The following is a 25,511-nucleotide window of genomic DNA, read 5'->3' as shown; positions in this document are numbered from 1 at the left end:
ATTGGGATTGCTCATTTTCATAGCAGGGAAGCTCTAGGAGATAAATACGTGTCCAAGTTAAGAGGAATTTTCATGGAGCACTTTGGGAAGGACTGTTCTCACACATAGGAAGATAAATAATGTAAGATTTATGTTATTGTCAAGAGAAATAAAAGGAGAGAAATTTGCTTATGAAGCAAGATAATGAGATGAGGGATGCAAGTGCAGTCATATATTGTATTCTGGAATGCATTCTTGAAGGGTGTTGGAAGTAGGGATTTAGAGGTGTGGTGCTCATGGTAGCGGTAGAAGAAGGTTCAGTAGTTTCCTTGATAAAGTAACATGTAGATAAACAATGGGGAAAGAGTAGGGAATGGGGCTCACTGCATAACCCTTTCAAGGAGTAAGACCAAGGAATTGATTGTGGACTTCAGCACGGAAAAGTCATGAGAACATACACCAGTCTTTGAGGGTTCAGTGTTGGCAACATGAGTAGCTTCAGGTTCCTGGATCGGCATCTCAGAACATCAGTCTTGGGCCCAACACAGTGATGCAATCATGACGAGGGCACACCACCAGTTCTACTTCATTTGGAGTTTGAGGAGATGTGGTATATCACCAAAGACCCTTGCAAATTTCTGCAGATGTACAATAAAGAGCATTCTGACTTGTTGCATTACAGCCTGGAATGGAGCTTCTAATGCACAGGATTGCAGGAGGCTGCAGCTCCACCATGGGTATAACCTTCTCTATCATTGATGACATCTTCCAGAAGCGGTGCCTCAGGAAGGCAGCACCCAGCACTAAAGACCCTCACCATTCAGGATGTGCCCTCTTCGCTTTACTACCATTGAGGAAGAACAGCAGGACCTTGATGACCCACACTCAATGTTTTAGGAACAGCTTCTTCCTCTCCGCCATCAGACTTCTAGAAGTCCATGAACATTAGCTCATCATTTACACTATTTTTGTAACTTATAGTAATTTTTTGTCTTGCACTGCTGCCACAAAACAATGAATTTCATGACATGCATCAGTGATAATAAACCTGATTCTGATACCGATTCAGATAAGATGGTTAATTATTCTCTGACACTTAAGTGAATCCAGTATTTATTATGTGATTCCAGGCTTGAAATTTAACCTACAGATGGTCACAGAAAGAAAATAATATCAGGGTTGCCGAGATTTTCTGCTGTTTTGAGTTTATGGGAATGGGAGGAGAGCTTGAATCTAACCGCCCCATTGCAATATCCAACAGCACACAAGTCAGATGCAAACTGCAGAAAGCATGTTATTCTCTTCAGCTTGCTGGCACAATCTTGCCTCATTAGTAATTTAGATGGGTTCAACTTACAGACTGGCTGTGTCAGAAAGTGAATTGCATGTAACAGTTCGAAAAATAAAACCATAACAATGGATTGGTTAACTTGTCATATAGGTTTAACTGGTGTGGTAACCTCTTTGAAAATCTGCCATACTTACCTTTTCTGGTCTGAGTTCCAGGTCCATACTAATGTGGTTGATTTTTAACCGGCTTATGAGGTGTCTTAGGAATCACCAAAGTCACAATTACTTTGATTACAGAAGGATGGTACATACTGACCTTCCCACAAGAGGTTGCTTTCCTGAAATGTGTTACTAACGGCTCCTTTATTGCTACCATTGGATGAATTTCAGTTCCTACTGATGAAAATACACTAAATGTTTTTGTAATCTAATCCATAAAATCTTTTCTTGAAATCTCTATTCTGGTGCCAGTCCTGTGTTCTCATCTCTTGTTACAGCTTTTGTCAACAATGGAAATAATTGATCACTTGTCTTCTTCAATCTTTTCCAAACTTTCAGAAGTTTTGTTCTCTTCAGGTAGAACATGATTTTGATTTTCCTCCGTGATGATATCCTCTCAATCATGGTTGTTGTTAGTATTTCCATGGTTTAGTATCTATAAGGGCAAAAAAGAGCTAGCCTTACCAGTGCCATCTCCATCCTGAAAATGAATTTTAAGTAAAAATAGGGGAACTGCTCCAGAAAGTAAATTCAGCACTCCAAAGTTGAAAGTGAGAAATATTCTTTAAAGTTTTGGCATTTGATACCACAGCACTGGAAAGATTTTGGGAAGCACAGTAGAGTCACTGCCTCACATCGCCAGGTTCAATCCTGACCTCAGGTACTCTCTGTGTGGAGTTTGCATGTGACTATGCGGATCTCCTCTCACATCCCAAAGATGTGCAGGTTGGTAGGCTAATTGGCCATAGTAAATCGCCTTTAGCATGTGGATGAGTCGTAGAACCTGTGAGGAGTTGATGGAATGAGAGAAGAATAAAAAAAAAGGATTAAAGTAGAAATGGTAAAATTTAATTACTGATGGTTAGAGCAGACTTGCTGAAAGGCCTGGTTCTGTATTTTGGGACTCCATTCTGGTTTGCAGTCCTTTTGGAATATGGGTCTGAGTGCAGAATTGGGACACTTGTAGTCCAATCAGTGTTTTATGAAAATTCATCTTCTCTTCAGTCAATGGCCACATGTTTGAAAATTAGAATGCTAGCTACTTATTTGCATTACTCTGCACTTTTGTCATCCCTCTGCCCAATGAAGGGCAATGTATGGGAAGAATGAAGAAGATAATATAAATTTACTTCCTGGCAAGAAATGGGATTGGGTACAAGAAAGTATGACATTATGATTTCAATTGCTATCTAAATCTGTATTAAAAGATGAAATTCTGCTAAACATTTCTAAAATAGGTTGTTTATGCAGCAAACATTGTTATGTTTGTAGGAATCTCTGTTTCTGTGGTAACCAGTGTCTCCACAGTGCTCACAGCTTACCCACACTATCTGAAGCAATATCAACCATGCTTGAAAGTTAGATTTTGTGAAGGGCCTGGTGTCTGCAACCCACCATCTTTACCTGCTCTTCCTTTCACTTGAGTCTTTCTCTCTCTTTCATTTTTAAGCACCTCTGGGTCTTCTCTTTACTGCATTCTATATAGTTTTACAAACCAGCCCAACTGTCTGATTGATGAGAGGCCATCTCTTAACCTGTAAATGCCAAGGATGTTAGGACCAACAACATTTAATGTGCTCATATGACATCTCTTTTTGTCATTGCTGATGCAGCCATTAACCTGTTTATTTGGGTCATTGTTAGACATAATAATATGTTCCTATACTGTTAACACTACAGATTATTCTTAGGCTAAGAAGTAATCGCCTACCCTACCACATTCCTGGATTCAACATGTTTTTGTGAACATTTATGGCATATCAAATTATGCAGCTATCTTACAAACAAATATTTGCCACCACATGCAGGACTTGAGGTGAATAGCAAAGAAGATACTGAAAGGGAACAATGTGTCAGAGAAAGGATAGGGTGAGATGCAGGCTGAGATGAGAGCAAGTCTGCATGTAACGTAAATGTAGGACACAGATTGTTAGGTGACCCAACCTGTTTCTCTGCTGTATGTTCCATATAAAGGCAGAACATGCTGGAGGTCAGGTAGAAGGAAGGTTAAGGTTCTGTGTGGACATCATGGAACATTATTCTAAGGATCTGCACTTTGCAACACTTCAGGTTTCAATTCACCATCCAGCATAAGCAGATTTATTTTTAATGTATAAAAGAGTCACCACTTGAACACCAAGAGCGAGATAGAACTGCAATGCTGAATCTGACGTTAAAAAGCAGAAAGATAATGGCCATTAAAAACACGAGAATGCGCATGTTTCCTCCTTTGTCAATAATGAATGAGACTGCAATCATTATTATTGGAGTGAATTGATTTTGCTAGCTAACTTGGAAGCTTAAGTGCTCCATTGCATCCATTATTGCTGTGTTCTCTTCTGTTCATTAATCAGATATAAACTCATTATCAGACACAGTGCTGCATTAACCAAATGTAGCTCTAAAATGATCCATCAACTTGTACCAAGTGACCTTAATTCGGCAGATGATATGGGTCACCTACACTGTTACGGTGTTATTTCACTTTGCAGTTCCACAATGCTACGGTAGTAGAAGAGGTCTCAGTGTAACTTTTCTTACCTCAACACCTTGTGGTTTGTCCTTTTGCAGATAGCTGGGGTAACTGCATTGCTTTCCTGGTCTAATACAACTGGCTGCAGCTCCCCTGAAATGCAGATGTCCCTCAACAGCCCTTGATTTTCAAAAGTCACACGGGACAAAAAAAACCCACTATTTTTCAGGCAGGTAATTTGACAGCAATTGCTCACAGACACCAAAAACAGGTTTTCTTAGGCTTGCGTGGTTTATTCTTCATCTCCTGTTTCTGCCTAGTCTGGTTGTCAGTATTCCCTCTGGATAGGTGCTGCTGCTGTGAACTTTCATCCTCGCTTTCCAGGGCTCGGAGAACATGATGGAATCTGCCTTCCTGCTGTCTAAAGTCGTATTCTACACTAGGGAAAAAATATAGATAGATCAAATAGAACTGCTGCCAATTAAAAGTGTAACAATACCTTAGAGTTAGTTGCCCAGTATACTACAATCCCTTTCATCTTGTGTTTACTTTTCCATTCATTGGAACATGAGATAGACATCGGAACCTGAGCCCAAATCCTTTCTGACCAATCAGATGAAAGTTTCCTTGGTCTTTTCAGTGATGAGCAGCTTTCAGTAGCAAAAGACAAGCAAGTCTCAACAAACTGATAATTTCACGCAGGACAATGTGAAGGAAAGCCATTTGAAAAAGGAAGCATTGTTGCCTTTTGTCACAAGGTTGTCTACAATTTAGACTGTACAGAGCTCATGATCACTTGAAAATACTTAACAGTCACATCTTTGTGAGGACAAAATTATTTGCTTGCATTATATTAATTATATTACCAACAGTGTATTATATTGTTTTTGTAAGAAGGACTTTTGGAAGCCTCTCCCTGCATTCCCTTAGCCCGGTTCTTCAGGATCTCCAAAATTCACCCTCCTTCATCCTTATAAGATACATGGACTGGGGAATTTCTTAGATAGCACCCATTTCTCATGATTAATAAAGCAAAGAGTTTACTTTCACAATCCCTGTAATATAATACTCGAAGTTTGGGATTATTTTTAAAGAATTTCCTGTCCATTGGTACCAAGAACTCAACCATGTGAAAAGAAGTTATCAAGGTGGCTTTCCCACATGCTATTTAAATATTGTTGCCATGGTTACTTATGAAAATGCAGAGGCCTTCAATTTATTAGAAGCCAAGTGCAATATATTCCTTTGATAATTCTTGAAAGCTAAATATTAATCTAGGGGATCAACTATACATTACCAGAAATAGCTTCACCAGTCTAATAATTTATCTGGCTTTGCCTGTTACTAGGGTTATTCCCACAGGGATTAGTTAAACATTAGTCATCCAAAAGGCAGGCCAGGTTAGCACAAAATATCTGAAGCTTTCTGGTTGACCCATCCAGACCTTAGGGAATGAGATGAGAAATCAGTTTAAGATTAGTCAGTTTAATTTTTTTAAATATAAATGACGCAGTGTTATGTAAATGTCTGCAGTAAGATAAGGTTGCTTTATTAAAATAACAACTTGAAAGTTTATGATTCAGCAACATGCACAAAAGTGTAAGTGAACAAAGCACAAAGCTAGATCTCAATTATTACTCACAAGGTGGTGTCTGCTTGAACAGAAACCCCGAACACAATATACCAAGTATGTATAGGTGAGGAAGAGCCTTGTCTCAATTCATGTCATCTATCCAGATTCCCATTTCAGAACCATCAGATCATGCTGTGTAGAAAAAAAGCTGTTCAACTCTGTGTACCTGTGCTGTTGTGATGAAGAGTTAGGCATTTTCCCATTCCCTGTTTTCCATCATAATCCTTCAGATTTGTCCTTCGCCACTTCATTTTTAGGGCATAATTGAATCTACCTCCAACATCTTTTCAGGAGTTACCTTCCAAATTATAACTATTCACCATTGTACTGATAGAGTACCTCATTTTCTTATTGAATGGAATTCTTTCTAAGTTTACTGCAATACCTCAAATCATTGATGATCATGGAATGTCATTACAGATGTTTAGAGAAGTAACAATTCCTGAAGTGTTTTACACTGGGCTTATTCAGTAATCATGAGCGTTGAACAGCTGTGTTTGTGTTTCTGGAAGCAATCTTCCAGTGTTTGCTTTTCCCATCCTATTATGTATCTCAGAATAATATTAGCTAATTTAGCTTTATCATAAACTTTCAATTTGTGATATTAGAAAGTACCTCTCCTGGTTGTGGTGCTTGAGTTTCACTTCATCTGCTCATCATATTATACTGAATATTTTAGTAATCTTGTGGTTCAAGCTCCTTATTAACACACCAGCAATGAGCTCACAAAGTGTATCTTAATAACAAATGAATTAAGGTTCTTCTGCTTATTATTGTTATTCAGTGGTTTCCATATTTCTATAAAGGCCCCTGCAGTTCCACTCAAGCAGAATCGTTCAGTTTTAATAAAGAAATTAACAACTATTTACATATAATTGCCCACATAATACACAACAAACACATTAATCAATGCATTTAAATAGTGCACAGAGTGAATTTAACTGCAAAATAATTTTCATTATTATTGTTGCTCGATTGTGCTTCCACATTACTTCATTGAAATGAATGAAATGTTTCTGGGCCTTTAGAATATTACAGCTCCAGAAGATTACAGAGAGAGTATTTCTGACATTTACTCATATTAACCAAAAGTAGTAAAGCCATGGCTCTGTGATATTGATTAATTTCAGTCAGTGATTTCATTAGATGGTACTTATTGAAAAATAAATGTTCAAAACTTGTCAGCTAAGTTATTCACACATCATTGTGTTGATTGTAGAGAGCTTAACTTAAAATGATTTTACATATTATTTTTCAACATTAGACTTGGTTAAATATCAAGCATGGATCTTAACTTGGCCATTTCTTTGGGAGACTAATGTTTGAATTTTCCATGAGATAAATGTGCTCACAGTATACAAATCAAGACAATTATTGGACTGTTGAGGCTATTTGTATATTTCAAGCTGATAGTCAGCCTTTGGCTTTCTTTTGTATATAACAAAATGTACATAAAATTTTCTAACAGGTATTTATTGTTTTGGGCTTAAAATATACTGAAGGTTTTTGCGTTTTGAGAATTAACCATGGCAACCATATTTAAAGTAAGACATTATGATGCAGACCTTTGTAGGCACTCAGATAAAGAGAATTCAAACTGTATGTAAAAAATAAATAACAATACATAATTTTCTGGGCAAAGAGTGAAATTAGGATTAATTCTTTCATTCTTTTCAATTGTTAGCACATGCATGAAGGTTATCATTAAGTTCAAATTATCATTCTTCTGTTCTATAAGACCCTCAAAAGAATTTTAAAAATGCATTAATTTAATAAGATCTCTAACAGGGTACAAAATTCAAGTGAATTTTGATTTATATGTACATCCCAATGTAAATAGTGGTTCTAGATTGATTGAATCCCCATTATTAATGGTTCAAAAACAATACATTCAGAAATGTCCTTTCCCCCATAAATAGCAAGCCAATATTAATAGAATAAACCCTTATAAAATGTGGCCTAACATTAGAGTGCAAAAAAAATGGGTATGTAGATATAAAGATTAATAACGGAGCTGATTTAGGGATTAGGCACAAGAATAATTGTTAGTTAACAGGTACTAAAAGTTTAAAAAAAGGGTGAATAGAATATTAGTATTTATATCCAAAGGATTTGGAATGTATAGGGTTGAAAATTAAATAAAATTTTAGTTTATTATACAAAGTTCTGCTTTAACCAACCCTGAAGTTAAAGTCTTAGCATGGAAACAGGCTCTTCGACTCAGCATATCATGTGGACCAGTTTTACACTCGGCTCTGTGCAATGCACATATTGATTATAGAGATGGTATCAGAGTGACACTATGTCAAAAGGATTAAAATATTAGTATAAGTTGTGACAACAAGCCTTGCAGTTTTCCTGTGTTCGGTAAATTAAAGTTTATCTGATCAGAATTTTCTGGATGACTAAAAGACTTGGGTGGATAGGTAGAGCTATGTTGTCAGGGCAGAGATCAGGAAGGTGAGTAGAAATTGGAAGGTTGATGGAAATATTAAAGTTAAACTGCGTTAATTGAACTGCAGTGGTGAAGTTAACCAAAATGTGAAAAGCGGCATGGATAGGTTTTGTCAAGCTGAGATATCATGGATCTCAATGAATGAAGACTAAGTGGGATTGCACTTGTCTCATTCTGCCCTGCAGAGCTGATGTATGGTTAGAATGACAATAAAGTTTTTTGAATCTTGAATCTTGAATTGATCATATTCAATAGCATAACTGGTGTGATGGGCTGAATGGCCTGCCCTATTTCTGTGTTCTTAATCTCCGTCATTGTTTCTTCTACCATGAACACTAAAAGTTAATATTCTACTTAAGTTTCAGAAACAGCAGCAGGAGTAGAACAGCTCCCCAGCCCCGCCAACCTCGAGCCTATTGCATGCATCATACTAGCTTTAGTTTTGCTTTCAAACAAATATTCAACTAGTTCTTTTTTAAAAAAAAATGTAGACATCAACAACAGAGTGGCAAATTAATTTTGGTTTGTGTTTCTTCACTATCTACTAAATTTGTGGGAATAAAACAATTTCATGTATATATGACATGTAAATTTCTAGTTTTTGTCCTGATTGATCTCCAGCTGGATACAGTTGCTAAGTAGAAGAAACAGTGTACTGGATCAACTTTAACAACCTAGCTACCTTGACCAAGTTCAGATCAGTAATCACAGTGGTTTATGCCTTAGGTTTAGTCTTTACAACAATCTCTGAACGAGCTGTAGTACATGAGCTTTTTAATGCTACATCACGCCAGGTTGTTATCTTGTGAATTCTAGTTAAAATTATCTTTTTTTTACTTTTAATGCAATCCTTTTCAAGAATTCTTGGATTAGCTTGTTCAGAACTTTATTCTCCTCAAATATTCCAAGACTTTAAATCATTTTCATGAGGCAATGCTAAGACAAGTTGGAGAATATCAAATTATTGCCATTCATGGGCTTTCTTCACACATGCTAATTAGTAATCCTTGGCTCCATGTCAGATTTCATGACATGTGGTGACATTTCACCTGAAGGATCAACATTGCTGTTCAGAAATGAGCTCAGTGGAGACCTCATTTCACTTGTTCATTTAGATTTCTTTGACAGATCTAAGAAGGTAGATCCTATACAACCAACGATAATAGCCTCTGATGTTTCTTTTGGAATATGACACTGGACTCTTCACTGAGTTCAACTCCTTCCACATGAGAAAGCCATTGTAGCTGACATAATGGTTTTACAACATTTAGACATCAGAGGTTGAGTTCAGGGACATTTTGTGGTGGAAGAATCGGAGCCTTAGATTTCTGTCAGACACCTAGACTGAGGAACCAAGGGTGCTTGTGTTGGAAAGAGTGACTGGCAATCATGTTTTTTTCACCATCTCTATTTCTGCATTTCAGTTAGTTCATAAGAACAATTGTCAAATATTCATGAATGCCCTATTTTTGTTTACTGCGTCTAGGCCCTTGTAGAATTGGAGGCACTGTCACTTTTGAGCAAACCTAAACATTTTGATAAACCTTTGCATAACTGTAGTACAGTGTAATTTTGTGAAATTAGAATCTAAAGCATCCTAGGAAAGCAATGCAACCACTCTCTTTATCTCAGGGTTCAGCAAAATAGCTGTCCTATGAATGTATCCTTTTTAACTATCTTGCTACTTTGATATTTTCAGGGACCTTTGAGAAAACTCCAAATACCTCACCCTGAAAATGCAGAACCATTTGCAATATTTTTATAATCTGTCTTCTTGACAATCAGCTGAATTTTCTAAGATACGCTTATGTTACATTTATCAGCTTTGGACCCTGGAGTCAAACACATAATCTAGCACCCTTGGGACTTGGCAGATTTGATTTGATGCAAACCTACATTTCATTGTATGTTTCGATGTTTCGAAATATACATGACATAAAACTAATCTTTAATTCTGAATCTTTAAAAATATTTTCTAGATTATTAGATGCTACTCTTTTTAATACCCAAAATTATTTTGTTTTACTGCATTACAGGTTACACAGTAGCCCAATAAATTTTCCAGCAGAATCAGTAAGTAATATAAATTACTCCTGACCCAGCTCCAGTTGTCAATTTATTTCATGTTCCTGATGAGCACCTAGCCCATAGTATGGAGCCTGGTCCTAGGTCTATTCTAGTTCATTGGGTCTGGCTGATTACCCACCTGTCCTCTGGATCCCTGGCTCACATAGCAAACTAATGAGTCAGCCAGATGCCAAATCATTAAGAGTTTCTGAACAATTAGATTCTGGATCATCAACATTTTGTTGTAGGTCTTTAACATAGACAGTCTTCAAGAATTGTTCAAAACATGTTGCGCATGCTGCCTTTCTAATAGAGCTGGAGGTTATCTATTAGTTTGATGTCAGGTCTATTTTAGTCTTCATCACATTGCTGGTGACCTGGTAGTGTGAAGCCTCTGCTCACATTGCTGGTGACCTGGTAGTGTGAAGTCTCTGCTCACATTGCTGGTGACCTGGTAGTGTGAAGCCTCTGCTCATGTTGAGTGTCACTGACTATAATTCCATGAACGGAAAATTTGGGGAGGTTCTTCGAGGGCATTGAGATGAGCACCGTAAATAACTCCCCGCAATACGGTAAGAGATGGCTGGCCGGTGGCATAGTGGCATCAGCGCCGGACTTCGGAGCAAAGGTTCCTGAATTCGAACCCAGCCGGCTCCCCAGGCATGCTTTCCATCCGTGCTGGGTTGAGCGCCAAGCTAGCAACTCGACCTCGTAAAAAAGAAATTGCCTGCTACAGAAACATCAACAGCAAAAAGTTGATGGCCTATGCTCTCTTGTGAGTTTAAAAGGCAATTTCCTTCCTTTTTTATAGGGTAAGAGACAAGTCAAATTGTTCATCACCTGATTAACTAGGAGATAATAAATAACAAGTTGAGAACTGCTTGATATTATACTCCGTTTTAAAATTTATATATTTAAAAATTTATATATATTTTCAGTTATACTTTTCCATTGACTAAACCAATTAGCTACTTAACTTTTAGCTTCAAGAATCCTCACTTTCATTTAAATTGGCTTGCTAGAGTAATGGTTAGTGTAACTCCATTACAGTGCCAGTGATCCGGATTTAGTTCCATCGCTCTCTGTAAGGTATTTGTACTTCTCCCCGTGACTGCGTGGGTTTCCTTCCACGTTCCAAAAACGTACGGGTTAGTAGGTTAATTGGCCACATGGCTATAATTGGTTGGCGCAGTCTCACTGGGCCAGAAGGGCTTGTTACCACACTGTATCCCAACATTTAAATCTAAATCATTTAATATAACATTGTCATAGATTAGATATAGAGTCTCCATCTTTATCAAATTCTCCAATTTTAGACAAATGATGTCAAAATGCTTCCTTTCCAGATGTGTTCATTTCTGCATATTATTGTGAGGGCAGCTTGAGGTGTTTTGAATTCTTCAATGCTTTCTCCTTATTTAATGAAAAATTCAATATGAAATTAAAAGCATTTTGGATCACAGCTTTCCTGTTTATAAAGTGGTGCAAATGATTTGAGCCAACATCCAATAAGAGCTTGGAACGAGGTTTTCTCCCCTCAGTAGATTTTCCCTGATATTCACTAATATCTCAAGTGACGACACAGTCAATCTGTTTTTATAATCCAGGGTTAGTCTTCCCTGTTGATTTGCAAACTCAACATAAAAAGTGTATCCTGTGATTTGATGCAATCACCTGCTCCAAACTTGCTGTTTAATTTAGGCAGTTAGTAACCCGATTCAATTTAATAGAGTTTTGCCTTATCTCAAACTCTACTGGATAGACCTCATTATGCTTCTGTGGAGAATTTTTCATTGTATTGAGAAGAACATTATCAGGAACACTGTGGAGTGCTGTCCTCAGCTCCATTTACATGACAAAAGCTTCCATGCCAAGAGCAGCAGAACTGATGTTCAGCGAGGTTGGAGATTGAATTATGGATGGTTCCATTTTTCTTATGTCTCCATGCTTTATTCCCTCCCTTTATTCTTTTTAAATCATGATTATGTTCACTGAATGATTGCCCCTGGATTATAAATTAGGCTTGCCAATTAACCCACTCCACCAGGCAGATTTCATGAACTGCAGGTTCTTCAGTAAGTCATTAAGATCTGTCTCTGCTGAAGGCTTATCTCAACCAGTAAATTATGAGTTTTTTTTTCAATTTTCAAACAGTACGGAATTGTATTCAAATGAAAAAAAAAACACTCAATATGAATGACTGGTTTGGCTTAGTTGGGGGCAGATTTGTTTATTATTATTACACTCATGATTACAGGAATTAGGCTTTAAACATAAGCTCGACATTAAGCAAACATAAAGTGTAATTTAAAAATAATAGAGGGGAAGCTGGAAATAACAGGCTATTAGTTGGGCATTTGTACTTGAGAATCTATTATAAAGGGTAACAGGACACTGAGAAAAGATCAATGAAATAAGGTGGATTCACAAACCTGAACCTCTGTCATTCTTATCAGAGGTTTGGGGGGAAGAAATTGATCAAACTGATAAACCAATGAACCAGTGAATATGGTGCATTTGTATTCTCAGGAGGCCTTTGTTCAGTCATCAGCTCACTGAAGATTAAGTTTCACAGCTTATTGACTCATTGATCAATATTCATGCATACATCCTAGCTATTGGTAAATTTTTCACTTAGCACACTCACAACTACTTTCCAGCTGAGGTTAATGGAATACACTGGAGAGGCTGTCAAGGTATGGTCTAGATTTCAGTTCTAAGGATGTTTGGATAGGCTGGATGTATTTTTCCTGGAGCTCAGTGGTGTCCTGATAGAAGTGCACAAAATTATGAGGAAACGGGAATAAATAATGTAGTTTGTAAGAATCTTTTACCCATGGTGACATTGTCTAAAATATGAAGGCATGGATGTAAAGAGAAAGATAGGAGGTTTAGAGCAGATTTGAGCAGCTGTTTTTACATAGATGCTTGGCACTTGGACAAGAGTTTGAATCATTAAAGCATAAAAGGCTATGGACCAATTTGCAGGCAATAGGGCTAATATAGATATGTTCATGTGGAGTTTGTGGTTCAAAAGGCTTGATTCTGTGCTGTATGACTCTTTCAATCTACTAAATTGAATAGGCCAGTTCTAATTGTTTCTCTGTAGCTTTGGGTCTGACTGATCGCATGACAGCATAACAAAGTACACATCCCAGTAATCCAAGATGAGAAGTATTTTACAATACAATACCAGACTACCTAACTACCTACTTCCCCGCTGGTCTGGAGGCTAAACTTTTTTAGACAGCAAAGCTCAAGTTGAATGAAGGAATTCGTAACTTTGATCTGGGGTCCCTCCGCTGCCTGTAACGTGTTTGTACCTTCTCCCCGTGACTGTGTGTGTTTCCTCAGGTGGCTCTGGTTTCCTCCCACAGCCCAAAGATGTACCGGTTGGTAGGCTAATTGTTCATAGCAAATTGTCCTGTGATTAGGCTCTGGCTAAATTGGGGGAATGCTGTGTGGTGTGGCTCGATAAATATAAATCAGCAGTTTTAATGCATGAGGGGCACCAGTTTAGGTGAGAGGAAGAAAATAGAATGAGGCAAATAGAATTAACTTCTCAGATTTTGATTATTTGCCAAAATGGTTGCAGAGCTGCAAGAAGATGCTCAGCTACACTTTCTCCAAGGCTGTTAGGATGAGCAATAAATGCCATCACTGCTGGAAAACCACCAATCCCACAAAAAGAAGATTTCCTTGCTTCACTGATAGTTCTGGGGCACCCTTTGTCAAAACTCAGCTTGTCTCACCAGCGACTGGGCTCCAATTTATTTACATACTGCCTGTTAGGCCATTGGCATTTAAGGAAGCAATGAAGATCCTATTTGGTGACATCTTTTTTACAACATATTCTGGGTACTGATGTGAACACAGTATTAAACAGTGTTCTAAAACCCTGTTAACAGCAATCCTACCATAAGTTAATTGCCTCTAAACAATATCTATTTAATACAACTTCTTGTCAACAATCAAATTTTGGAGACAGTGCATATAGATGATAATCTACTTATATTAGCATTCCTTGAGCTCTGAATTCTTTAGTGATTGAAATTTTTATACTCAAGCCTAGTTTTCTGACTGTGTTTAGAATTGCTTATGCATGTTAAATTGGGTAAAATTAATGTTTATTACAAATTCAAAAGAAAAAAAAGTGCAAGGTTAAATGAGAATCGTAGCAGAATTGCAACCATCTTTCTTTCACTCAATAATTAATTTCTTTATCCATCAAATGCAAAAACAGGTCATGACGAAAAAGCAAGAGTTTTAGTTTTTATGGAGAAATGAAAATGTTTGCACAAATATGTCTATGCAAAAGTTGTGTTGTAGGACAAAATAGAACCTGTTTTAATGTCAAAGGGATTTTCACGGATCCGCTAGATTTTACATATTACGTGGATGATCTTTATTCAGAGTACTTAGTAAAATATTTTCAATGATCAAGGAAATCAGTCATCAAATATTAATGCTCTAGTGCTACATACGGAGTCCTCAGGCATAGTACCATAGCGGTTAGCACAATGCGCAACAGTACCAGTGATCTGGATTTCAATTCCTGCCGCTGTCTGTAAGGAGCTTGTACGTTCTCCCTGTGACCATATGGGCTTCCTCCAGGTGCTCCAGTTTTCTCCCATGGTCTCAAGATGTAGCAGTTGGTAGGTTAATTGGTCATTGTAAATTGTTACATGATTGGGCTAGGGTTAAATCAGGGTTGCTGGGCAGCACGGTTCAAAGGGCTGGAAGGACCTACACTACACTGTATCTCAATTAAAAATAATTTTGCCTTTTCCATATTGATTACTGTATCAATGATCTGAGAATAAAAGTTGAGTCCAGGAGCAAAAGCTGTGGATGAGTTTAAGTCTCTTCATTGAGGATAAGGAGGGTTACTACTGATGACTTTGAGTGTAGGCTGTAGTGTGATGTTATGGAAGAAGGTGCCAGATTGAGATCCAGCTCTGTGCCAAGGTGGTGGGAAGGGTATTGAGATTATCAGGCAAGGCTGAATTGGCAGCAACACTGATCTTTCTGTAAGAAGATTGTAAACTTGAAGACCCATCTAAATTTGAGAGTGCAGCCAGATTTTTCAGTTTAATTCTGCAATTATTGGATTCTACTTATATAAGCAGGCAAAGGTTTGAGATCCCTGAGCAAAGTTGGAAAATCTGAAGTGTACACAACGAATCAGCAATCCTGGGCCAACTGCTGTTTGATCTTGGAGTATTGCTGGATGGTTCAATTTGTAGATCTCCCCAAACTTAAGCTCTAGAGAGAAGAATAAGTACCAGGCCACTAATGTAATTAAAATGTACTTCATTGCTTTGAATTATTTCCTAATGTTTTTAAATGTTCTAATTTTTTTATTGTTTTACTTTTTTTGTCTCTTTTAAAATTTTTAATTTAATCTTGTTGTCAACAGCACTTTTTAATATTGTGAGTGTTTTCGAGTCTTTGATAAACTTGAAGACATTTACAGAGAATCAATTTTAATAACACTTTGACAGTTAGGAAACTGGGAATTCTGTTTTGCCAGCCTTCAAAAAAACTTTGGTGATATAGCCCATATATTTCATTTGAAAAGATCCTGCTCTGGGTCCAGCCTCATTAACAAGCTGGGAAAACCTTCCCAATGGAAGTTTGCGCTGAAACACCTCTTCATATGAAGAGAGGCACACTTCTCCATGCGGACAATCCATGCCAATGTTAGGCTGACAGTTCAGTCTTTACTGAACTATGGATGTGGTTTGGCTAACTTGTACAAACAAGGACTGTGGGAGATTAATAGATTTTCATCAAATTGCTTGGCATTGGAACTTGGTGTGTCAACTGTAGACTAGTGTAATTAGGCTTCATAGTTCGCTGTGTTTTTTCAAAGCTTTGGAGCATAGAAATATGGTGGTATTTCTTCCTCAAGTGGTTCAATTTTTTAAAAATTAGTTTTTTTCTTCGCTTATTAGATTGTAGTCCTACATTCTCAGACTTAATTGGATGGTGTTGTAATGTGGATCTGTCAGAGAGAAACCTCAGCTGGAGCTAGTTATTTTTTTTAAAATACAAGCTACCCTGTAAGCTTTTCAATAGGTTAGTGTAGAGAGAATTCATTCACTTTTTACCCTGGGAATGTGTAGCAGAGTAGTTATCCGGAATGGGAATACTGTTCATTGTGACTAAGCGACATGCCAAAGATAAACATTTTTAATGTTGGCACAGTGTGAAACACCAACCAATGTACCAGTAAGTTGTCATTTTACACAATATTGGATTCTGATTAAATAATAAGTAAATGAAAGTGTTTTCTTTAAACTGGAACAAACATGTTTGAAATCATTTCTAGGTAAATTCCGCAAATTCTGAAACTTGACTGGGTACGTGCGTCATGAGTCACCCATGTGACATTGGCTCAGTTTCTGTGCCAGCACCAAAGGAGTGCTTCGCTTGCATTTCCAACTATGGCATTGCATTCAGTGGTGCAATGTGGCCTCCTCAACACTGAAGAAAGCAAATGCAGATTGGCTTATCACTTCTGCAAAGCACTTACACTCAATCTGCAGGAGCAATGCTGATCTTCTGGCTGCTTCTCACTCTAATTTGCAGACCCACTCCCACTCAATGGCCAAACTCCAGCTTGAAGAGCAATACCTCAGAATCAGTCTGCATATTGAGACTTCTGGACTAAATATCAAGTCTTCAGATTTCACAATCTTGCTTTGTCTGTATTATAACTGTCCATTTCTGTTATATGTCATACATCTGTGATATTGACTTAGTTTCTTCCTCTCCATTACAGCTTGAATTTCTGGGCATGTCCCACACACCTGCTAATAGCAACACATTACACCGGCAAATATCTATCATCACCCATATGACTTGACCTCACCTATCACAGATATTCACTTTGTCCTATTCATTCCCCTGCTTCTCTGCAAGCTAAAATGACCTTCATCCTATCGCTTTCCCAATGTTAACTCTGTTTCTGTCTCCACAGATGCTACCTAACCAGCTGGGTATTTCCAGTATTTTCTGTTTTCATTAGAGGTTTCCAGCAAAGAATCAGGACACTTTCTAAGCTGTGCTGTGGGACCACAGAACTGTGTTGCCTTGGGTGCTCATCACTGGGCATTCAAGGGACAATATGAACTTTCTCCCATGTACTTGATTTGGAGATCCATAAGGCAGTAAGATGTCATAGTCACATGATGCAGTATGGAAACAGGCCCTTCAGCCCATCATATTCATGGCAACCATCAAAAACCCATTTACTCTAATTCCACACTAATCCTATTTTATACCCCTCATTTCTGTCAGCTCTTCCCAAATTCTACCATTCACCTGCTTACTACAGACAAGTGGCAGTGCCCGTCATTGGGTTGTGTGAGCAAACTGGAGCACATAGAGGAAACCCAGAGAGAGAGTGTACAAACTCTATACAGACAGCATTAGAGGTCAGTATCAAACTCTGTATCTGCCTCAATGAGGAGATGGCTCTACCAGTTCCAACACTATGTCATCCCCTTTGCTCCTCCAACTCATCATCATACAAAGACTAATCCACACCCAATCAGCTTCCTTCCCCTTCAACACTGATCCCCGTTCTGGGAAACACCACCATTACCTGACTTGCTGGTTCATTTAAAGTGGTAACTACCTCCAATATTCTCTATGCCATGCCAGCCTTCCCAATCTTTATCTGCATGCTCTGAATTCCATGTCCCTGCTAACCACTGCCCATCCTTTCTGACTTTGTGCTGAATCAGTTTCTGAATGTGAGCTCCAAAACAGCATGGGGTGTGCTTCACCCCTTACCCTTCTCCTTCTAGCCACATGATCGACCTTTTGAGCTCAAACCTGGCACATGTGCACTGTCCACCACAATTTTTCACTTGATGTGTTGTAGCAGATTTGGCATTGCATTTTATGTATGCCTGGTTTTGCAAGGTAGTGTGAGGTATATGCTGGGCTATAAGATTATTGAATGTGATGGTTTATATTTCTGCAACTGTGCCATACTTCTTGTATGCCCAATTTAAAGCGACTAGATATATTCTGTGTCACATTTAATATTATTGCAATGCTGCATCACACAATAGTAGGTGTCTTCCACTGAGGTTTGGGGTTAGACTGTGAATGTCGATCTCCACTTTATGTGAAGTTAGGACTTCCGTCTCCACAAGGACTATGTGGTGATTACATCTACCAGTTCCATCATGGATTGATGCATTTGCCACTGGTACGTTGGTAGATGAGATAACACAAAATAATTTCTCCTGTTAATTATCTCATTACCTTAGATTGGGCATAAACGTAGACCATTTTCTAAACAGGCAGATAATTCAAAAATCCAAAGTGAGTCCTTGTACTTGGGAGTCCTCATGCAGGATTCTCTAAAGGTTAACCTGCAGATTGATTCGGTGTTGAGGAAGGCAAATGCAATGAGAGAATTAATTTTGAGAGAACAAGAACATATAAAAAACGGCTGACGCTTTATAAGGCATTGGTCAGTTTGAACTTGGAGTATTGTGAGCAGGTTTGGGTCCATATATATAAGAAAAGATGTGCTGACATTGGAGATGTTTGGAAGAAGGTTCATGAGAATGAAAGGGATATTTTATGAGGAGCATTTGATGGCTCTGGGCCTGTACTGGCTTGGATTTGGAAGAATAAGGGGGTATCTCATTGAAACATATCAAATGTTGGAAGGTCTTGATAGAGTGGACGTATCCTCTAGTGGAGGATACTAGGATCAGAGGGCTTAGCCTCAGAACAGAGGTGTTGTTCCTCCAACCTGAGTGTAGCTTCATCTTTACAGTAGAGGCGGCCGTGGATAGACATACCAGAATTATCAACATATCAACACCTTATATTCCATCTGGGTAGCCTCCAACCTGATGGCATAAACATTGACTTCTCTAACTTCCGCTAATGCACCACCTCCCCCTCATACCCCATCCGTTATTTATTTATATACGCACATTCTTTCTCTGTCTCTCCTTTTTCTTCCTCTGTCCCTCTAACTATATCCCTTGCCCATCCTCTGGGGTTTTTTTTCCCCCACTCCCCCTTTTCCTTCTCCCTGGGCCTCCTGTCTCATGGTCCTCTCACATCCTTTTTGCCAATCACCTGTCCAGCTCTTGGCTCTATCCCTCCCCCTCCTGTCTTCTCCTATCATTTTGGATCTCCCCCTCCTCCTCCCACTTTCAAATCTCTTACCAGCTCTTCCTTCAGTTAGTCCTGACGAAGGGTCTCGGCCCGAAACGTCGACTGTACCTCTTCCTAGAGATGCTGCCTGGCCTGCTGCATTCACCAGCAACTTTGATGTGTGTTGCTTGAATTTCCAGCATCTGCAGAATTCCTCATGTTTACGTTTAACAATCAAACAACAATATACAAACTATGCCAGATGGAAATAAGTTCAGGACCAGCCTATTGGCTCAGGGTGTCTGACCCTTCACGGGAGGAGCTGCAAAGTTCGATGGCCACAGGCAGGAACAACCTCCCATGACGCCCAGTGTTGTATCTCGGTGGAATATGGCCGGAGTCCAACAGCAAAAAGTTCAATATCCGGGCTACAACCACGTTCCTCAATCGTAATATGACCAGGATCGCACTATCTGTTGTTAACCAGAACAGCAAGCACCCAAATCCTTTACGCTTTCGCTCTCAGTGCACTTCCGGTCAGCCCAAATGGTCTGGAAGCCCTCCATGGAAAAGTTGTGGTCAGGTATGACCATGTGCAGTCCAAGTGGAGAACTCCTCTTCTCCATAAGTCTCTGTTGTCTAAACCGCTCTGTTCGCTAAACCGGCCGGCATAAGCGCAATCAGCTGGTCCCTGGAATAAACAATGCGCCCATACTGCTGCCTCGTTAATGAGACGTGTCCAAATGTAACTATTTCCAGCGCTAAAAACCCAAATAAAACTCTCTCCACCAGCATGTTAGAGAGGGTGCAGGTTCAACGTGTTACCATGAAAAAAATACAACAAATAACATAATTTTAAAAAGTAAGAAAACTAGTCGGAACGGCTGTAACAGGCTGCACGCTCGACCGGCGAATGCACATTTGTTGCCACAGGTAGCTGTGGAGGCCAGGCCATTGGGTATATTTAAGATGGAGGTTGATAGGTTCTTGTTTAGTCAGCGTGTGAAAGCTTATGGGGAGAAGGCAGGATAATGAGGTTGAAAGGGAAAATGGATCAGCCAGGATGAAATGGCAGAGCAGACTTCATGGGCTAAATGGCCTAATACTACTCCTATCCGTTATGGCCTTACATGCACATCTCAGACTGTCTACACTTTTTGCTGCCTCAGTAAAGCAACCAATATAATCAAAGACCTTGCCCACAATATAATCAAAAATCTTCCCCACAATACAATCAAAGACCCTGCCGACTCCAGACATTCTCTCTTCTCACCTCCAACTATTGAGCTGAAGATATAAAAGCCTGAAAGCACTTACCACCAGACTCAAGGACAGCTTCTGTCCCACTGTGATACGACCATTGAATGGTAAAAGCTACAGTGTGGCACAGTCTAACCCAAAGTTCAAAGGAAGACAACCACCATCGTGTCATATAGCACTACAATCATATTAAATGTGATGCAGAATAGACCTAGCAGCTTAAAACTGTACAATTTTAAAGCTGTTTAATACCAAAAGGTACTGTACAGTTACAGAAATGTGTACCATCACACTCAATAGCCCTAGTTTGGTCAGATGGACTCTACACTTCACAGTCCACCTTGACATGGTCTTGCACCTTATTGTCCGTCTGCACGAAACCTTCTCAGTGTCCATAGTACTTTATTCTGCTTTCTGCTTTTGCTTTTCCCTTGTGTACTGATGTGATGAAATGATCTGTATGTATCAATGGCAAAACAAAGTTTTTCACTCTATCTTAGTACATGTGACAATTACTAATCTAACTTAATTGACTGATAGCTTAGTCGGTTGTGCACTGCCAATATACTCTTGGTGGTGGACTTTGTAGGGGCACAGGATATAATGTTCCATTGCTTCAGTGGGTAGGTAATAACAATAATTTATGGCATGAGTTTTGATGGCTTTGAAAGGTTATTTACAATTAAAGCTCATTAGGATATTTTCTACCATAAAGGTACCACATAAATGGATCAGCTGTGACATGCTTCTGATTGTGCAGAAATCAGCTTGTCACCATTAGCATGGGAGATTTGGTTCTGTGCTTTGTAACTGATTATGTCTGCTATTACATTGTAGCTGTATTATTACCAGGCCACTGTATGAAACAGCTTTAAATCTTGGTTCTAAAAAATATGTCTTTGGTCATTAATCAAGAAATGTTATCACTAAAATCAGTGCAATGCACTAGCCAATGTCTCTGTGACCTTTTCAACGGGCTTCACATCTCCCCTGTGTCTCATCACCAATGTGCAATGCATTGATTAGTTGCCAAATCAACACCTCTTCATTAGCTGGTTTGTCAGCAGTCTGGGCACTTCATTAAAACAATGGTTTTGTTTGGGGTTATGTACTATAATTCATTTGAATAGAGGAAAGCAAATGAAGGACCTTAGCCACCATGAAATGGTCAAACAACAAGCAGAGACGTTACTCAGTCTTAACTCTCTTTTCAATTAGATTACAGATTATCTTTACTAGATTTCTATTTACCCCATATACTGCTGTCACAACAAAATAGCCCTTAATATACCAATTCTGCAAGGGTATGAGTTAAAGACAGGAATAGGCTAAGTGACTGCTCAAGCATTCTGCATCTCTCAAGACAATCATGACTGATTCTGTGTCTTGGCCATTTTAAGGCACAGCCCTTATGTCTATTAATTCCCTATCAGAAATCTATCCATTTCACATATTCTATGAAAAATAATTCCAAAGTGCTTGAATCCTTCTTCTCATTTCTAAATATCCAACCACTTATTCTGAAACGGTACTGCGCTCCAAAGGATAGCGGTAAACAAAATGATCCATTCTGTATCTATTTCAGTCTTGACGGCTTCACTGCACCAAAGCCACAGTGTTTAAAGGTCACTTTTCCAGTTAAGTTAATTCACAGTGAACTTGGTTTTAAAAGAGCATGGGTTGCATGAGAACAACTTGCTTGAAGTTGGAGAGAGCATATTATTTAAAATATTGATAAGGCTTGAATAGTATAGAAAGGGTATTTGGAAAGGTGAAGAATGTCCTTTGCTGGGGTAAGCTTAAAGTAAACAAAAAAGAATATTTGGAACATCCAGGTATCAGTAAAACATGAAGGAGAGAAGTTGAAACCTTATTGCACATAAGACAGAGAAGCAAAATTAGGTATTCAGCCCATCATGTCTGCTTTACTATTCAATCATGGCTGATATATTTTCCCATTCGACCCCATTGCTCTGCCTTCTCCCCATAATCTTTAATGCCCCTGCTAATCAGGAACCTATCAATCTCCACTTTAAATATACTCAATGACTTGGCCTCCACAGCTTGCCATGCTATGAATTCCACAGATTCACCTGTTCTCTGTTTCAAGAAACTCCTCCGCACCTCTGGTCTAAAGGGATGTCCTTCTATTCTGAGGCTGTGCCCTCTGGTCCGAGACTCTCCCACTATTGGAAACATCCTCATGATATAGCTTTTTGAAGATTAATCAAGCACACTACTGTGCCTCAAATACTTTTCTGTAATGCGAATTCCTGTAATTCGATTTGAAATAATTGCCATCACTTCAGTCTGCAGAGTTTTTGCTCACCAGCTTGATGACAAAAGGTGTGAAAATAAGACTTAGATGGCAGCAGTCTTGTCTCTCAGTCAAAAGCATGGGTATTAAAATTCACTCCAGAAACTTGTGCATAATATCCTAGGTTGACCCTCAAGTTGTTCAGTGAGCAACATTGCATTTACAGAAGTGGAGGTCTTTGAAGGAGACATTAAGTTAAGTCTGTTCATGGGTGGATGTAGTGGACTGAATGTGGCCAGGAGAAGAATTCAGCAAGTGTCTTGGTGAATATTTAACCCATGAACTATATCATGAAAATAGTATTGGATAGAAGTTCAATGACATCTTGATGTTTTATTTTCAACGTTATACAGTTCAAAATATTATTTTTCCTGAAGTGAATTGGGACAGTGACCAAACTGTTTGACATCGCACTACAAATATGAGTCAGCATTTCTCAGCATGAATCAGTCATGTTGGGAGCATTGCCCATTCGCTGATCATTCCAGATTCTGTTTAGTTTTTTCAATTTCTGCCAATGCAGTAGTTCTAGTGGGTAACCATACCTTCCTATTGCATTTCTGAGTTCTTGCATCTTGAGTCAGTAAAGGAGTAGATTAATGTCTTTCCCATTGTTTGGTCTGGGTGCATCTGAGTAGAGGGCCATCTATAGAAACCTGGTGAAACTTCCAGAAATGTTGCTCTTGCAGATCTAGGGGCAGTTCACAGACCTATGAGATCTGTGAGTACCAATTACACAGGAAGCCTATATATACTTAGACAGTCCTAGCATTCTGCACCCACCACTGTATCCTACCTCATCTCAGCTATTGTCCAACTACATTCAGGCAATCTGTCTATGATTACTCTGGAGTGAATCAATTTGCCACAATACAAGTCAGTGTTACATATCTTGCAGCACTGGGTAAATAAGAACTTCAGTGCTTTGCATACTGTCACAGAGATTGTTTTCAAACTGTTAACATACTTTGGACTATTTGTTAGGATTCTTAGCTTTATTACAAATGCCCTAAGGCAGATTCTGAACATCACACAAGTCTAAACGTCATCCACCATGGTGGATCTGTCAACTGTTGAAGCAAACATATTATTTTTATCACTATTTAAATTCACAGAATTGAAAATCAGGTGGATTTTGCGATGTCCACCCAACTTGATGGCAGTGTACACCCAACAGAAAGGTAAATCCACCATACAGTTAGATTAAAGACAATGGGATACCACTGACAACATTTACATCTTTTCTTCATGGTTAATTTCCCTCTATGCCCAGTGTTAATCAAAAGCAGAATAGGTTTCATGTACTTGGATCATTTGAGGTAACTTGGAATACATTTTTTTGGTTTTCTTTTGACCTTGCTGTGCTCTCTATGGGTTCTGATTGATTCTGGCACATTGCAAATAGTGTAACAATGAGGAAAAGTTGACAGTTTGGCCACTGGCCATTGATGAACAGAGTATAATTTAAATTCGGGAGTTTTGAACACCAGGGTACTCCATAAGGAAGAAGATTAGACCCTGTTAACTTCAGGTCTTTGGAATTCTCCTTCACAGGACAGATGTATATTGAGTAGTCCAATACTTGGCGAAAACGTCTACCAGTGTATGAGTTTGATCATGGTCTCTGACGTTAAGTTTATGTACTGTCTAACTGGGTCTTGTTTCTTACTCTATTTTGAATATTTATCTAACTTGCTCTTAGATAATGTTTATTTTCCTTTAAATTTATTTAAGATAGCTGCTGTTATTTTGATTCTTCACCACTTTTCTTTGGATTTTGAGGATTTGAAATTGACTGTATACAATGTTCATTCCTGTACTATACCTATCTCTAAGGCACACAAAAGGATTATTGATCTGATACAAGTAGAAACATGACGGGCTATTGCCAACTTATTGTTTCTCCTAAATCCCTCCCAATTCCCATTGCCAGCATACACGATTGCAGAATTATTTAAGGTTCAGTCCCTGCACCTTCACATGCTGGGTAGAAGCTGAGGACAATTTCTCTTGGACTTGGAAAGGTGAATGAAACTGTTGACCAGAGAGTAAATCTGCCTGTGTCTCTAAAGCTTAGATAGGCTATATTGACTTTTACAGTTCTGCACTTCATAAAAGAAAATGGTTAAAGAACAATTTACTTCCTAGTAGAAAATTATTTATCAATTTAATAATTGAATTGTGATTTAATTGACAGGAATACTGTGAACAGAAACATAGACAGACAAAAAGGAATGCAGACGCTAGAAATTTTAAAAAATGATATGCAAGAAGCACTTAGTGTTCAGCACCATTTGTGGAAAGAATTAGTGTTCCAGTTGATGATTCTTTCTTATCACAAACAAGAACTGTTATACTTTGTGACTTCAAAACATTAAACTAATTCAAAAGAAGACATGGGAGTCCAGGAATGCAGATCTAACTTCATGTTTACATGAAATGAGGTATTCCTGTGTCATGTGGTAGCATGATGACATAAGCAATTTATGTATTTATCCATAAAACACATAATGAATTACTTAAATGATCAAGAATGCTTAATCAACCAAGATATACATATATATATACATACACATATATATATATATATATATATATATACACATACACAAGGTTACACAAATATTATTAAAATTCACAACACTCCTCCCTGCTATAAATTCCAACTCAATAGAGAATGTAT

The 25,511-nt window shown here is 38.4% G+C and overlaps 2 protein-coding genes across 5 annotated transcripts in view; one reads left to right on the top strand and one right to left on the bottom strand.

Moving 5' to 3' along the window:
* LOC134349413 (dedicator of cytokinesis protein 2-like) overlaps window positions 1-25,511 on the top strand; it is a 732,270-nt gene that overhangs the window by 379,939 nt on the left and 326,820 nt on the right. The gene's annotated exons all lie outside the window — the stretch shown is intronic.
* LOC134349414 (protein INSYN2B-like) overlaps window positions 1-25,511 on the bottom strand; it is an 85,655-nt gene that overhangs the window by 1,828 nt on the left and 58,316 nt on the right. Inside the window, exon 4 of one of the 4 annotated variants that reach the window (XR_010018664.1) lies at window positions 4,030-4,400. The exons of 1 other annotated variant lie outside the window; for it this stretch is intronic. Coding sequence is in view for 2 of the 3 variants with exons in the window: in XM_063053682.1 (XP_062909752.1) it covers window positions 4,214-4,400 (187 nt within the window). In the remaining variant the exon portion in view is untranslated. Of the gene's footprint in view, window positions 1-2,852; window positions 4,401-25,511 lie in introns of those variants that run through there. 2 more of the 4 variants (XM_063053682.1, XM_063053686.1) reach the window with 2 other exon arrangements.

This window comes from Mobula hypostoma, chromosome 7 (assembly GCF_963921235.1).
Source record: "Mobula hypostoma chromosome 7, sMobHyp1.1, whole genome shotgun sequence".
Classification (NCBI taxonomy): domain Eukaryota; kingdom Metazoa; phylum Chordata; class Chondrichthyes; order Myliobatiformes; family Myliobatidae; genus Mobula; species Mobula hypostoma.
The sequence above is the reverse complement of the archived record's forward strand: the minus strand, read 5'-3'. Positions and strand labels throughout refer to the sequence as shown.